General features: G+C 40.9%; 1 protein-coding gene across 1 annotated transcript; it reads left to right on the top strand.

The window, feature by feature from the left end:
• The first annotated feature begins 4062 nt into the window (after positions 1-4062).
• LOC118784715 (NLR family CARD domain-containing protein 3-like) lies at positions 4063-12837 on the top strand. Its single transcript, XM_036539105.1, has 7 exons — positions 4063-4071; positions 4408-4468; positions 4666-6445; positions 6926-7099; positions 11094-11267; positions 11775-11821; positions 12296-12837. The coding sequence occupies exons 1-7, from the start codon at positions 4063-4065 to the stop codon at positions 12835-12837; spliced, it is 2787 nt and encodes a 928-aa protein (XP_036394998.1).
• The last annotated feature ends 745 nt before the right edge of the window (positions 12838-13582 follow it).

Here is a 13582-nt window from a genome sequence, read left to right as displayed (position 1 = left end):
AGGCAGAGCAGGTCAAGAAAGGACAGTTATTTTTTATAGATTAGATATGCGCAGTCTTGGAGATAATAGTGTACAGCCAATGCGGGGTAATTATTTTTAATTAGACAGGTGTGATCTTGGAAAAATAGGGTACAGAATGTGTGTTATGAAACTGAAGGAGGGGGTCTGAGTCTAAGCTCCAGGAGGGGCTAAGGGAATAAGCATAAAAAGGGAGATGCATTTGGGGATTGGTCTGACTGCTGGGGGGGACTGCTTGGGGTTATGCCTGATGACGCTACTGCTCCGCGCGGACCAGCCCGGTTTATTGTATGTGATTTTGAACCATGTACAATAAACCTTTTGCATCAGACTTTGAGGAATATTTTGTATTGATTTTTGGAGATTGTTCATTTTTGCATTTGATATAGCTTCCTTGCGGCGCATTAGCAGATAACGGCGGGGAGTGGTGAGGTCACCACAAGCCAGACTTGGAATTAACGCTTAATTCAGTTCAGTTTCATGTTCTTGGAAAGCTAGATACTCCACTGTAACGTGTTAGTTTTGAGGCACAGAGAAAGGCTCCGCCCATTTCAACTGCAAAACTGTTGAAAACGGGCGGTCATGCGAGGAGAATGTATTCTGAGAAATCGAAAGTATCGTGAGCAAGAACAGTTCTTTCAAATTGTACTATAGGTTTCCTATCACGACAGTAAAGGCAACGACTATCAGCTTTAAGGGAAGCAGGACGAGATTAAGAGTTATTAGAACAGTTTAGATTTCATTTGCTTCAGGCTAAATTAAGCAGAACGAGATAAAGCGTAATTCGTTTAGATTTCAAAGATGGATAATTTCAATCCAGCGGAGTAACAATTTGCGCTGCAATGAAAAATAATCAAACAGGGACAATTTTAATTTGGGAATCGAAATTACAGTCGACACAAACTTGCACAGCATGTGTTGGCTTGATTGCTTGATTCATTTGCATAGGTAGTTGGGACAGGAAATGATACTTGCCTGGTGGAAGATGCAAAGATCGAAATACGGAGAGTGAAAGCTGAAGCTGACTGATGATCAAAGACCTCTTGGAGCAGATACAGTAATGGCACACTCATCAAGTAAGTGATTTAATTGGGTTCTGTGTATATGTAATATTTCCGAATATCATACAACGTCTTTACACACCAGGTCGTATGGCAGGAAGAAAGTTACAGTTTACAACTAGCCTACCGTGCTTCCAGGTGTAACAAAATAGAAATATAACTGTATACACGTTCACGGTTTTGGGTTCCCTTACGGCGGTGAGTGTTGCTGTGAAACTCGTTTAGGCTTTGCTGCAGTTCTGGTGAAACGCATCTGGTTAGGTTGCGGTCCGAGTTAGTTGGAGTGGGTATGGGGAGCCAAGTGTAACAGACCTTTTTTCGTAGACAGAATGCCTTCTGTGCTACGAAACGCAAAAATTCATTACAAAAACATGTAACACTGTTATGCGTTTTGTCCACGAAAAACGCAAACACGTTAGCATTTTGTCCACGAAATATTGAAGAGAGCACATACTTTCGTGCACAGAAAACAAAATGGGTGATTCCTGTCGTGCACTGAATTGACCGTTGTGCTTTTCATTTTGTGGACAAAAGGCTGAATGCACTTCGCACTATGTGGACGAAAGAAACTCATTTTGTAGTAACAAAACGTCTAATTAAAATCTAATTAAAATCGGTAAATAAGGTTGGCGCAACTGTTGTCTAATGTCAAAATTTAAATATTTTTAAGTACTGCCTTTCACTTTAGGCATCTCTAGGTGGAAGGGAAACGGTCTGTTCACTCTTGTTAAAGAAAAACAAAAATCTAGATTTGAAGATGACCAAAAACATGCATTGACGTCATTCAAAAAGTCATGGGCGGCTGCCCCACCATAGCTTGCGGCTATTTCAGACCAAATAAATCAGTATAAATAAGCACATCAGCATGTTCTGCTTTTACAAAATATTTAACCTCTCCAGAACTTTCTGCCACTAGTCAGCTGTGCTTGTTCCGACAATCCACCATTATTTAAAAGTGAACCTGGATTGCAAAGTGTGTTTGAGAGAAAGTTGTGTTATGATTATAAATTGTCTCTCTGGCATAGTACTTATGCTAATGTGTCTACCCCGTCCGTATTAAAATAAAATTGATGTGCTGCTGTAATGTGTATATTGTTATTGTGCATTTTAATGTATACTGTTATTGAGATATGGGAGTAGAATGTCACAATATATTTTACATTTTAGCAATTTGAGCAATAGATTTATTTAAAAAAAAAAAGTTATGTACCATGCCATGCCCTACTATTGGCTGAAATTCCGTTCGGGATGCTAATATTTCCAAATGAAGGCCGTAATATTGATGCTGAGTACACTTTTATGTCTCTTCTGTTTTTTTTTTTGGTTCATTTCTTTTGAAGTGGCATTCAAGCTTACTTTTGTAGTACCCTGTTGTGATTTTTACCATCAAATGACTTGTGTGCACAGACCAACCAAAGCAAAATTTGATTGCAGCCGATGACGCCTGTGATGTCTCTTACACCCCTTCAGGGTGTAATGAAGAGGTCTCATTTGTCTCCTATACATTCCTTAGAAGAACTTCATGATAAGTCGTGTTTGTGGTATTGTGGGGGATATGGAGTATTTAGGTACTGAAGCATTCCCTTTCCACCTCTGTACAGAGGATTGTGCTGAGCAGCCACCTGCTGATCTGAGATCAGCTACTCTCCATCCCTTCATCACAGCCCAGACTGGAGGCAATGCTGTGGTACCCCAGCTTTTCGGAAACAATATTACGGGTGATCTAAATATTACTATAAACACCAGCTCTGAAGACAAAGGTAAGGAAGGAGCTGCAGACCAGGGAGGGAGACAGGTAAGGGATGTTACATTCACCTGAGTCTGCATCTGTATTCACTCATTCACCCGCCTGTCTGCACCTCTCTTTACTCAAACACCTGCCAGATTGCACAATATGCAGGTAAAACTAATAAAATAAGATAAAACTAACCTTCAGGCTGATTGGACTGAAATATGATGTGCACATCACCACACATCTCCAGATTCCATCGTGATCGTGATCCATCGTGTCCTCCCTGGGACATGCACTTAAATGGCATCTTTGCCTGAATCGTAGGTTAGAGTGACACCGCACATTTTGTAAATCTTTGTACAAGTCTGTGAGCTCTTCATTGGGGTTCCAGAGTAGCTCAGTGGTTATGATGCTGGCATTGGGCGCTAGCTGAGCAGTGCAACCTGGGTTTGGTCATCAGGTTTGGTGGGGGGGGGGGGGTCAGCCAGGATGTCCTTGTCTCATCTCTCTCAGGGCACCAGTGAGCTCCGATGGTGTCAGTAGCATAGCGCCTGTCCTCCGGTGAGCACCCACTCCACTGTAGCCTGCTGTGTGCCTTGTCATGCAGAGAAAAATATCCATTGGCTGTGTGTTAGTCTGTTGGAGGATTGCACTCGTTGTACCTCAGTGCTCCTGGGCATGCTCAGAGGTTGCCGTGGTGAAGCAAGCCTAGTACACAATTGGCAGTTCCAAAATATAGCGGAGAAGCGAGGAAGGAGACAGATGGAGGTCTTCAAAACCGCTCCTCAAAACGTTTTCATAAATTGTTTGCACAATCAACACAATGGCCACCATGAGCTAACCAATTGCCACAATTCACTCACAATATACAGAAGAGAGTTGAAATCATAACTGTTGGGCCGACAGTCATTTAATCTGGTAAATAAAACTATTTGGCAACCATAGAGCAGCCTTCTAACCAGACATGCTTCCAATTTTTTTTTTTTTTTTCATATATTTTTTCCCCAGCTGTAACCTAAGCTACTCTCACCACAGCAACCTCCATGCTTGTGCTGAAGCTCTGAGGCCAGGTGAATACACTTACGTGCAGCTTATACACTCACACACAGCCAATTTGTTCTACCACTGTGGGATCCTGACGATGACGGTTTCTGACCTGAGCTGCACTGTCTAGCCTGAGTTTAAAGCAAACACCTAGTTTGCGGTCTTACCCACTAGGTCACCAGTGTAAGTGGTGAACCATTAAGGAACATGGCCACGGTGAGCCATTTAATGTCAGCCATTTTAAAGGTTGATATCAATGTTTTTTTCACAGTGTTTACATAATATTTCATCCGAGACTGCTTGATATGTTGGCAAGCAACTTTCCCTCTCTCATTCACTCACTTTTTAAAATAATTTATTCATTTCTTACCGTACTTATGACACCAGTCATAATGGTTGAATACAGTTTTGTTCATTGTGCTATATGATTCTGTTTTTCTATAATTCTTTTTTTATAATTCTATAAATCTATTTCCCACGATAATCACCATATTCAACATTGTATTTTTATGTGCCAGCTGTGGTTTAACTGGTGTCTTTATTTCCCTGCAGTCCATGATTGTAGATGCTTCACCCCTGTGTTCCAATGATCAGAGCCTGGAAGCAGTCAAAAGTAAGATTTTTTTTCCACTGTATTTTTAATTTACGAAACAATAGAGTCAACTGACAAGAGTCAACTGAACAGCTCTGAAATATTACCAGTTTATCTCTCTAATACAATCCTCCATACTATTGCTGTGTTGAATTGCACATAATTCTTGCAAAACCTTAAGCATCATTTTGATTATGAAAATTTCCCTATTTTTACAGATAAACATGCAAAAACAGTCCAAGCAAAACTGAAATCCAGTCTGAAGAGAAAGTTTGAGTACATATTTGAAGGGGTTGCAAAGTCAGGAAAACACACCCTCCTCAACAATATTTACACAGAGCTCTACATTACAGAGGGGGACAGTGAGGGGGTCAATAGTGAACATGAGGTGTGGCAGATTGAAACAGCGTCCAGGACACAGACCACACAAGACACTGCAATACACTGCAATGACATCTTTAAACCCTTACCTGGACAAAAGAATCCCATCAGAACTGTGCTGACAAAGGGGATCGCTGGCATTGGAAAAACAGTCTCCGTGCAGAAGTTCATTCTGGACTGGGCAGAAGGAAAAGCCAATCAGGATGTTCGTTTCATGTTTGTTCTTCCTTTTCGGGAGCTGAACTTGATTAATGATGAACAATACAGTCTGCTTGGGCTTCTGCATGTCTTCCACCCTGAAACGAGAGGGATTGAAAACATTGAGTCTGATGTTGACAAAGTTTTGTTCATCTTTGATGGTCTGGATGAAAGCAGATTTCCACTGAGTTTCCAACGCAACAAGATATTGACTGATGTAACAAAGACATCCTCAGTGGACGTGCTGCTGACAAACCTCATTAAGGGGAATCTGCTTCCCTCTGCTCTCCTCTGGATCACCTCCCGGCCAGCAGCAGCCAATCAGATCTCTCCTGAGTACATCCATCGACTGACAGAAATACGAGGGTTCAAAGACTCACAGAAGGAGAAGTACTTTAGAAACAGATTCGGTGATCAGAACCTGGCTAGCAGAATTATCTCTCACATAAAATCATCCAGGAGTCTCTATATCATGTGTCATATACCAGTCTTCTGTTGGATTTCTGCAACTGTTCTGGAGCGACCGATAGAAGAAATCCCTAAAACTCTGACTGGAATGTACACACACTTCCTGCTCATTCAGACCACTTTCAAGAATAAGAAGTATCAGGAGAGAGATGAGACAGATCCGCAAAGACTTTTAGAAGTGGAAAAAAAAAACATTCTGAAACTAGGACAGTTGGCTTTTGAACATCTGGAAAATGGTAACAACATGTTCTATGAAGAGGACCTGAGAAAGTGTGGCATTGATGTCGCTGAAGCGTCAGTGTACTCTGGGGTGTGCACAGAAATCTTTAAAGAGGAGTCTGTGCTGTATCAGAAGAAAGTGTACTGCTTTGTGCATTTGAGCATCCAGGAGTATCTGGCTGCTTTGTATGTCTCTCTCTCACATGCAAGCAAGGACTTAAAGGGATTGAAGGGCATTGTTGGTCGAATTTCTAAAGCCACTGAATTGTCACTGTATGATTTGCACAAGAGAGCTGTTCGGAAGGCCTTGAATAGCAGTAATGGACACCTGGACCTTTTCCTGCGATTCCTTCTCGGCCTCTCGCTAGATTCCAATAAGAAACTTCTCAAAGGCCTTCTGACACAGACAGGAAGTAACTCAGAGAGCATCAAGAAAACAGTCGAGTACATCATCGGGTTGAAGAGACGTGATCCCTCCCCAGAGAGGTGCATCAATCTGTTCCACTGTCTGACTGAACTGAATAATGATTCACTAGAGAAGAAAGTCCAAAAGTACCTGAGCTCAGATGGTTCCTCTATGAAGAAAATCTCACCTGCACACTGCTCTGCCCTGGCCTATATGATCCTGATGTCAAAGGAGGTGCTGGATGAGTTTGACCTGAGGAAATACAGGACCTCAGACGAGGGGCGCAGGAGACTGGTGCCAATTGTGAAGTACTGCAAAAAGGCTTTGTGAGTATTAACATGAATATAATCACTCTTCTAGGGTTATCCTGAAAATAAAACATGCATTATAAGACATGTAAAACATATATGGATAGATTGCAGTATAATTAGACATACCATTAAACCATATAATTTCAAATCTCTTTCAGTATACATTTCACTGCTGAAACTGTTGCAGAATTGGATACCATAAAATCAATGATAATTATCTTGGATATTTACAGAGATTGTGTTGATATTCCTATACGGGTAACTGTGTGGCAAAGTAGCTCAGAAGTAACTCTCGCTTTAACTTTACCTATAATTACATGTTTTGATTTTTATGAAGCTATTTTACACAGGCATAAAACCATCCTGTTCATGAATTTATTGGAAAACGGGACAGATTGAGTTACCTGTGAGGAGGAGAGAAGCCTTCGCATTCACATTGTTAGCATTTCTTATTTTTCATAATGTTGCTTATTTTATTTTATTTTGTGTCTGCAGGCTCGCTAACTGCAACCTCACAAAGAAGTCCTTTGAAATTGTGGCCTCAGCTCTGCAGTCAGTCACCTCGCCCCTGAGAGAGCTAGACCTCAGCTTCAACCAGCTGGAAGATTCAGGAGTGAAGCTGCTTGTTGCTGCACTGAAGAGTCCCTGCTGTAAACTACAGACTTTGAAGTTAGTGTTGCTGTTTGATAATCCCAAATTAGTAACCTATTAGTGTTGAGTGAGGTGCGATTTAATAATCCCGAATTAATAACCTTTTAGTGAGGTCATACTGGGATTTTTGAGGTATTACCTAATGGTCGGAGGTGTAATATAGCAGGACTCATTAGTGAAAGGTTGCTGGTTCGATTCCCAGCCGGGGCACTGCTGCTGTACCTGTGGGCGAGGTACTAAACCCAGAATTGCCTCTATACATATCCAGCGGTATAAATGGATAACATGAAAATTGTAACCTAGGTAAGTCCCTCTGGATAAGAGGGTCTGCTAAATAACAATAATTTAATAATGGATGAAATATGGAAAGTAAAACATCATGAAGCATTCTAAACCCCAGTGATTAAAGTACTTTGGTACTTAGTAACAGAGGAAATAAATGTTTTCACGTTTGGGCTCACTGACCCCTGCCCATCACTCTCATGAGTCTGTTGAGTCTGCCAGGAGGAAACACTGTTGTGTGTGGTGAAATTTGCATGTCTGAGTTTTGTCTTTCAACTATGTAAATGAGTTTTTGCCTCCTCTCTACTGGCTGATTGGAGGTAACATTGTGTTATGTAGACCCTGCATGTGTGTGTGTGTATAATGAGCAGAGATTTTGTCTCCTATCCTAAAGTGGCTGGTGTGGTGTAATTTCACAGAAGGTTTGTGTGTGTGTGTGTGTGGACTAAATGTCTAAAACACTAATATAACGGAGGAGTGTGTCTTTTTGTGTAGAACGAGTATCTCTCATTTTTTCCTCAGATTTAGGCAGTGTAATCTCACAGCTGCCTTTTGTGAGGATCTGGCATCAGTCCTACGCTCACACCACTCAGAGCTGAGAGAGCTGGAGCTGAGAGACAATGACCTGCAGGATTCAGGAGTGAGAGCGCTCTCTGCTGGACTGGAGGATCCACACTGTAAACTACAGAGACTGGGGTGAAGAGCATTATATATGTATATATAGATTAACAGAGGGGAGCCATTGCATGAATGATTCGCAAAATGTTATTGTAACATATTGCTCCCAGGTTTATTAACCATTAAATTAGACAAATAACATTTATCTCCGGATAACATCAGAAACGAAGGACTGCCATCTCAAAAACAACTTGTTAAAAATCAGTTTTTAAAAGTTAAAAGTTTCTGCGCGTTAGCTAGTTAAAGGGAGACTGCTTGTTGAGGAAAAAAAATGTTATTTAAGAAAAACATCTCAGTATGTATGTACTCACATTTGACTCCTCTTAGGAGGTGTGTTAATAGATACATATTGTCGCTGTCGGGCGGAAACTTTGTATGTCCAAAGCCGTTACTTTTCAGGAAATGAAAAAAACCCTGTGCTTTTAAAATAATTGAACACCGCATTGTCAAAGTTGGTGTTGTGTCTTTATATATGGTGAGATACTTGCATGTGTCACTATATTATTAACATTTTACCAAAATCAAGCTCAAATGGAGTTAAGAGGGTTTTTGACCAGCGAATATTGAGATACGTGTTTTGCCTGTCATTGATTAGAACGGCCGCATCTGAGGCAATAAGTGCATCACATTATGTTGTCATGAACTTACAAGTTACAAAATTTATTGTAGCTATGTGTGAGCTCAGTTTTTCCTGTCGTTGAATACATTTGGCCAAAATCTCTTGTTATAAAAGATTAAGTGCTATGAACAGGCTATGACTAGACGGCAAGTACTAGACTAAACTGCACTCCAATTAGCCTTTATAGACTTAGTATTTCTTGAGTAAAGAAAACGCTGTACTTATTCAAACAACCAGTTCTTTATTTAGCCTTACGTTGTAGCTCTTACATCGCAAACAACCAGAGACTGTCTCCAAACAACTGCCTACTACTGCATACTTCTACAGTATAGTTAGCTAGCTAGCTATAGTATAGCTATACTTCATTTATCATTGCCGTTTCAATAATGGACAGAGTTTTAACTGAGTTTTCTAATAGCTAAGTATTAGTTTCAATGAAGTAAGGATTGATCTAGCTAGCAAGAGAAAGGCTATGAATAACCTGATCATTTCTTGTCATATCGCTAGCTAGCTATGCTAGTCTCCTCAGCAAACACTTCCATCTATCATCACAATGTTAACATCAGAGCTACATTTGATAAACAGGTACACTGTACAGTTTTAACTGAGTTTGCAAACTAGGGCTAATTTGAACACGTTGAGCTATTTGCCTCAGACGAAGTCAGACGAAATCGCCTCGTCACTGTTCACCTTCAGCTCTGCTGTGTGCAGCACTTCATTCAAGATGGAGGCAGGGGGGAGCTATGAGGTTTTGTTGACAGTTTGAGGATCCAATAGAGTTTCGAGATTTAGTCACGCTCTTTTTTAATTCTTTTCATTGGGTAAATATTTTTAAAACCCACAGACAGACGTAAAGGGTGGCCAATAGCATTGATTTATGAAAAAAAATAAAAATGACCAAATATGGACAGACGAGGTTTCTGTCCGACAGCGACGATATGTTAATATTGGGAAGACATGAGCTTGAGTAATACTTATTTTACTTCATTAGCAGTGACAGCCATGCCATATAGAGCAGATACCAATACCATACCAAGCCAAGGGTAGACAGGTCTTACTGTTAGTGGGTTCAGCCTTTATCTGCCTGTACTCTTTGGAAATCAGGCATCCCTTACATAGAATAAGTTATGAAAAGGAATAGTTATTAAATCAGAAAAATGTGAAATACCTGATCATGGTGATGACTCTTTAAAAAAATGGAGTGAGGCATTTCAAACTACTTGAAATCTGTGTCGATAACGCACTACAGGTTAGAAGGTTACAAGACTGTTAGAAATGCACCCTCACGCATCACAGGTGAATATATTTACACAGCTTTATGAGACACCACTAACTCTCACGCCAAGCAGATGGCAAAGGAACATAGACCTGAACATGGTTCAGGGAAGTTAATTTCAGTTTCTGTTTCTAACTGTCAACTCTGTATGCATCCATGGCAGCAGCTGACACTGTCAGGACAGTGAAAAAATCTGGAATAATTTAACAATCATAAACAATTTTAAGTGAATTGATATATGCATTAATAACAAGTAAATCTTAGCGGCAGGGCATGTTCTCTTTCCAAAGAATGTGCTCTCATCTGATTGGCAAAGAAGCATCAGATGTGACATCTAGACCAATTAGAGGAGAGGTGATTTATATGCAAAGTGAAATGTTTTGTGCTGTTCTTCGATACTGTACTTCAGTGTTAGGTTTACATTATGAGTTGAGGATGCTACGAGCTAAGAGCTGAAAGCTGAGGATGAAGCCCGGCCGAGAAACATTTCATTGTGAGAATGTTCTACTAATACAGGGTTTCGCCTCAGTTAATTTAAAACCTTCTAATCATGTTAAAGAAATTTTCAGATAAAACAACTACATTTTGAAATATCGTTCACAATAAGAAATAAGAATTTGTTTGTGAATGGTGTGTCCAAAACAAAATTGTGCCAGCGCTGTAGCAGTTTTAGCTTTTACTGCAACACTGATTTCCGGTAACGCTGCAAAAAAGGCAAACGTCAAACTTCTACACAACACTGTGATATTGTAATTATTACAATATTCAGCTACACTGTAATAAGGTTGTGTTTTTGTTGCCTCTCATATTTGGCTTCACCTATTAAGCACAGAAAAATACAGAAGTACACAACATTTTAACCATTCTACAATAATGGAGAAGATCCGTTATACAAACATTGGCTGCTTGTCAATTGTTCAGCTCGGTTTAGCTTCTACAGGGGCTGTCGCTGTGCTCTTGCTCTTGCTTTTTGTGAAGTTAGGTTTAAATTTTTTGCAGGGGTCCCACACGTGCATTAATATTGCAGTACTGTGTTTTTTTCCCATTTTCATGAGACCATGAAAATCACGCCCTGAGTGTCAGATATTCTGGTAATTTCTCCTGCTTTTCCTTCAGAGCTGTGACAGAGAAGAGCTCTTCTCTCCTTCTCTCTGCAGGCTGTCAGGCTGTCTAGTCACAAAGAGAGGCTGTGCTTCTCTGGCTTCAGCTCTGCGTTCAAACCCCTCACACCTGAAAGAGCTGGATCTGAGCTACAACCACCCAGGAGACTCAGGAGTGAAAGTGCTCTCTGTTGGAGTGAAGGACCCCAGCTTTAAACTGAAGACACTGCTGTAAGCAGAGTTTTGCTCCTTTGTGTGTGTAGACGTCTGGTTTGTTAATGGAAAACCTAGTGAGATGTGTAAGATGGTGGCCAGTGTTATCATCTGATCAGTAGAGTCCTGGCAGTGTGTGGAGCTCTCCCATTGTTACAGAGCTATGAGTTTTAGGAGTCAGCAGTGTGGCGTAGTTTTAAGGAGTTGGGTTTGTAACCCAAAGAATGCTGGTTTGATTACCTGCTGGAACACTACTGTTGTGCCCAAGGGCGTAACTTTGGTTGAACGTTGAACACTGGTGGGGTTGAGGTCTCCATGAGTATGATTATTTGGGGGGGTTGTATTGACGGTTTTGATTAATCGTAATTTACGCCCATGGTTGTACTCTTTGACAAGGTGCTTAACCAAGAACTCAGTAAATGTCCAGCTATATAAATGGAGAACCTATATATGTCATGCTGGATAAAAGTGTCGGACAAACAACTAAAGGTAATTGACTCAGTCTCTGCTCTTCTGTTCCTACAGTGTGGACCATAGAGGAGAGATTAGGCTCAAACCAGGACTGAGGAAATGTAAGTCCATCTGCACTGAAGGCTTTAAAATGGAGAGAGCAGATTAACAGAAGGAAGAGGGATGGAGGGCAGTTTGGTGAAAAACAAAGTGAAATATGCTCCTGTTATACTGCCGGTGTCTCATCCTCCACTCCTCTCTCCTCTACAGTACCTGCCTTCTCTCTTCTCTCATCTTCATCACTCCTCTTCCTCCATCCTTGGCTGCTTCCCAGTTCAAAATCTGTTGTGCCCCTTCACCTGTCCCCAAATGTTTCTAAATGTGGTTTTAATAATGTTGTTGTTAAAAGTTTGAATCTTAAAGATCCTTTTTTCCAACGTACTAAATTTGGAACTGACAGATCTTGTACTATCAGCTTCATTCCAAATGGCTGTTAACAGTGGAACAAGTAAAAAAATATTAATTGTCTTCACAGCCATAATCATTATCATTATCATCACAACCATCATCATGATAAGCCTCTTTCCTCTCTGCAGATGCCTGCCAGCTCAATCTGGAACCCAACACTGTGAGCAGAAAGCTGTCTCTGTCTGAGGAGGGCAGGAGGGTGACACACACACCAGAGAGAGAGCAGCCATATCCTGATCACCCAGAGAGATTTGACTCCATAGAGCAGGTGCTGTGCAGAGAGGGTCTGTCTGAGACTCGCTGTTACTGGGAGGCTGAGTGGAGCGGGGGAGGGGCAGTGATTGGAGTGGCGTATAAAGGAATCAGCAGGAAAGGAAAAGGTGCCGATTGTCAGCTTGGACACAATGACAAGTCCTGGAGTCTGAGATGCTTTAACCGCAGATACTCTGCTTGCCACAATCGGAACAGCACTGCCTTACCCGCCCCCTCCTCCCACTCCTGCAGAGTAGGAGTGTATCTGGACTGGCCGGCCGGCACTCTGTCCTTCTACAGCGTCTCCTCTGACACTCTGACCCACCTGCACACTTTCCACACCACATTCACTCAACCCCTCTATCCTGGGTTTCGGATGGATGGGAACTCCTCAGTGTCCCTGTGCATGCTGAGATAGACCCCTGTGTCCTGGAGGAGCTCCGTAGTATTCAGGGAAGTCTCATTCCTATTCAAACACAGCTGTATGACATGATGAGATATTATTCACTGTGATCATGACTACATAAATCTCCGCATTAATAGTGACAGTATACAAATACTGGAGGGCACAATAATTCACATTACACAAAACAGTTTAGAGTTAATATGAATCATTCCACCACTTTAATACAGTAATGGGAGAAATGAGTGCTTTATGTTAATATTTTTAATAGTTCTTGTTTTGTAAAATACTTGGTTACACATGTTCCTGACATTTCATTCAAATTTAAGATTGTTTTGAGAGTTCATCAAGAATGTTAAATAAAAATTGAAAAGAAAAGGAGAATAATGGTTTATTTAAAACTTGTTGAATACCTATGACTATGATATGCTGAAATATGCATATATTATATTTAAAAACATAGAAAATATTTAAATAAATAAAATCTAGAGGGAGGAATGTGGTTTATACATACAGAGTTATGGTTGTCTAGAGATGAAAGGCCAGTGACATTGTGTGTTTGGATGTGTGTGTTTATGTTTCTACCACCAACATCAGTAAACACTCGCTGTGTTGAATGTGAGGAGGAGGGTCTTACATGCAGGACTGAGTCCCATTGTTCCATTCAACATCAGGATGCACTGACACTTATTCACCACAAGGTGGGAGTATTAAAACATGATTATCACAAGAAATACTACATACCACCAAACTGTGACAA

Source organism: Megalops cyprinoides, chromosome 1, assembly GCF_013368585.1.
Source record: "Megalops cyprinoides isolate fMegCyp1 chromosome 1, fMegCyp1.pri, whole genome shotgun sequence".
NCBI classification, from domain to species: Eukaryota; Metazoa; Chordata; class Actinopteri; order Elopiformes; family Megalopidae; genus Megalops; species Megalops cyprinoides.
The sequence above is the reverse complement of the archived record's forward strand: the minus strand, read 5'-3'. Positions and strand labels throughout refer to the sequence as shown.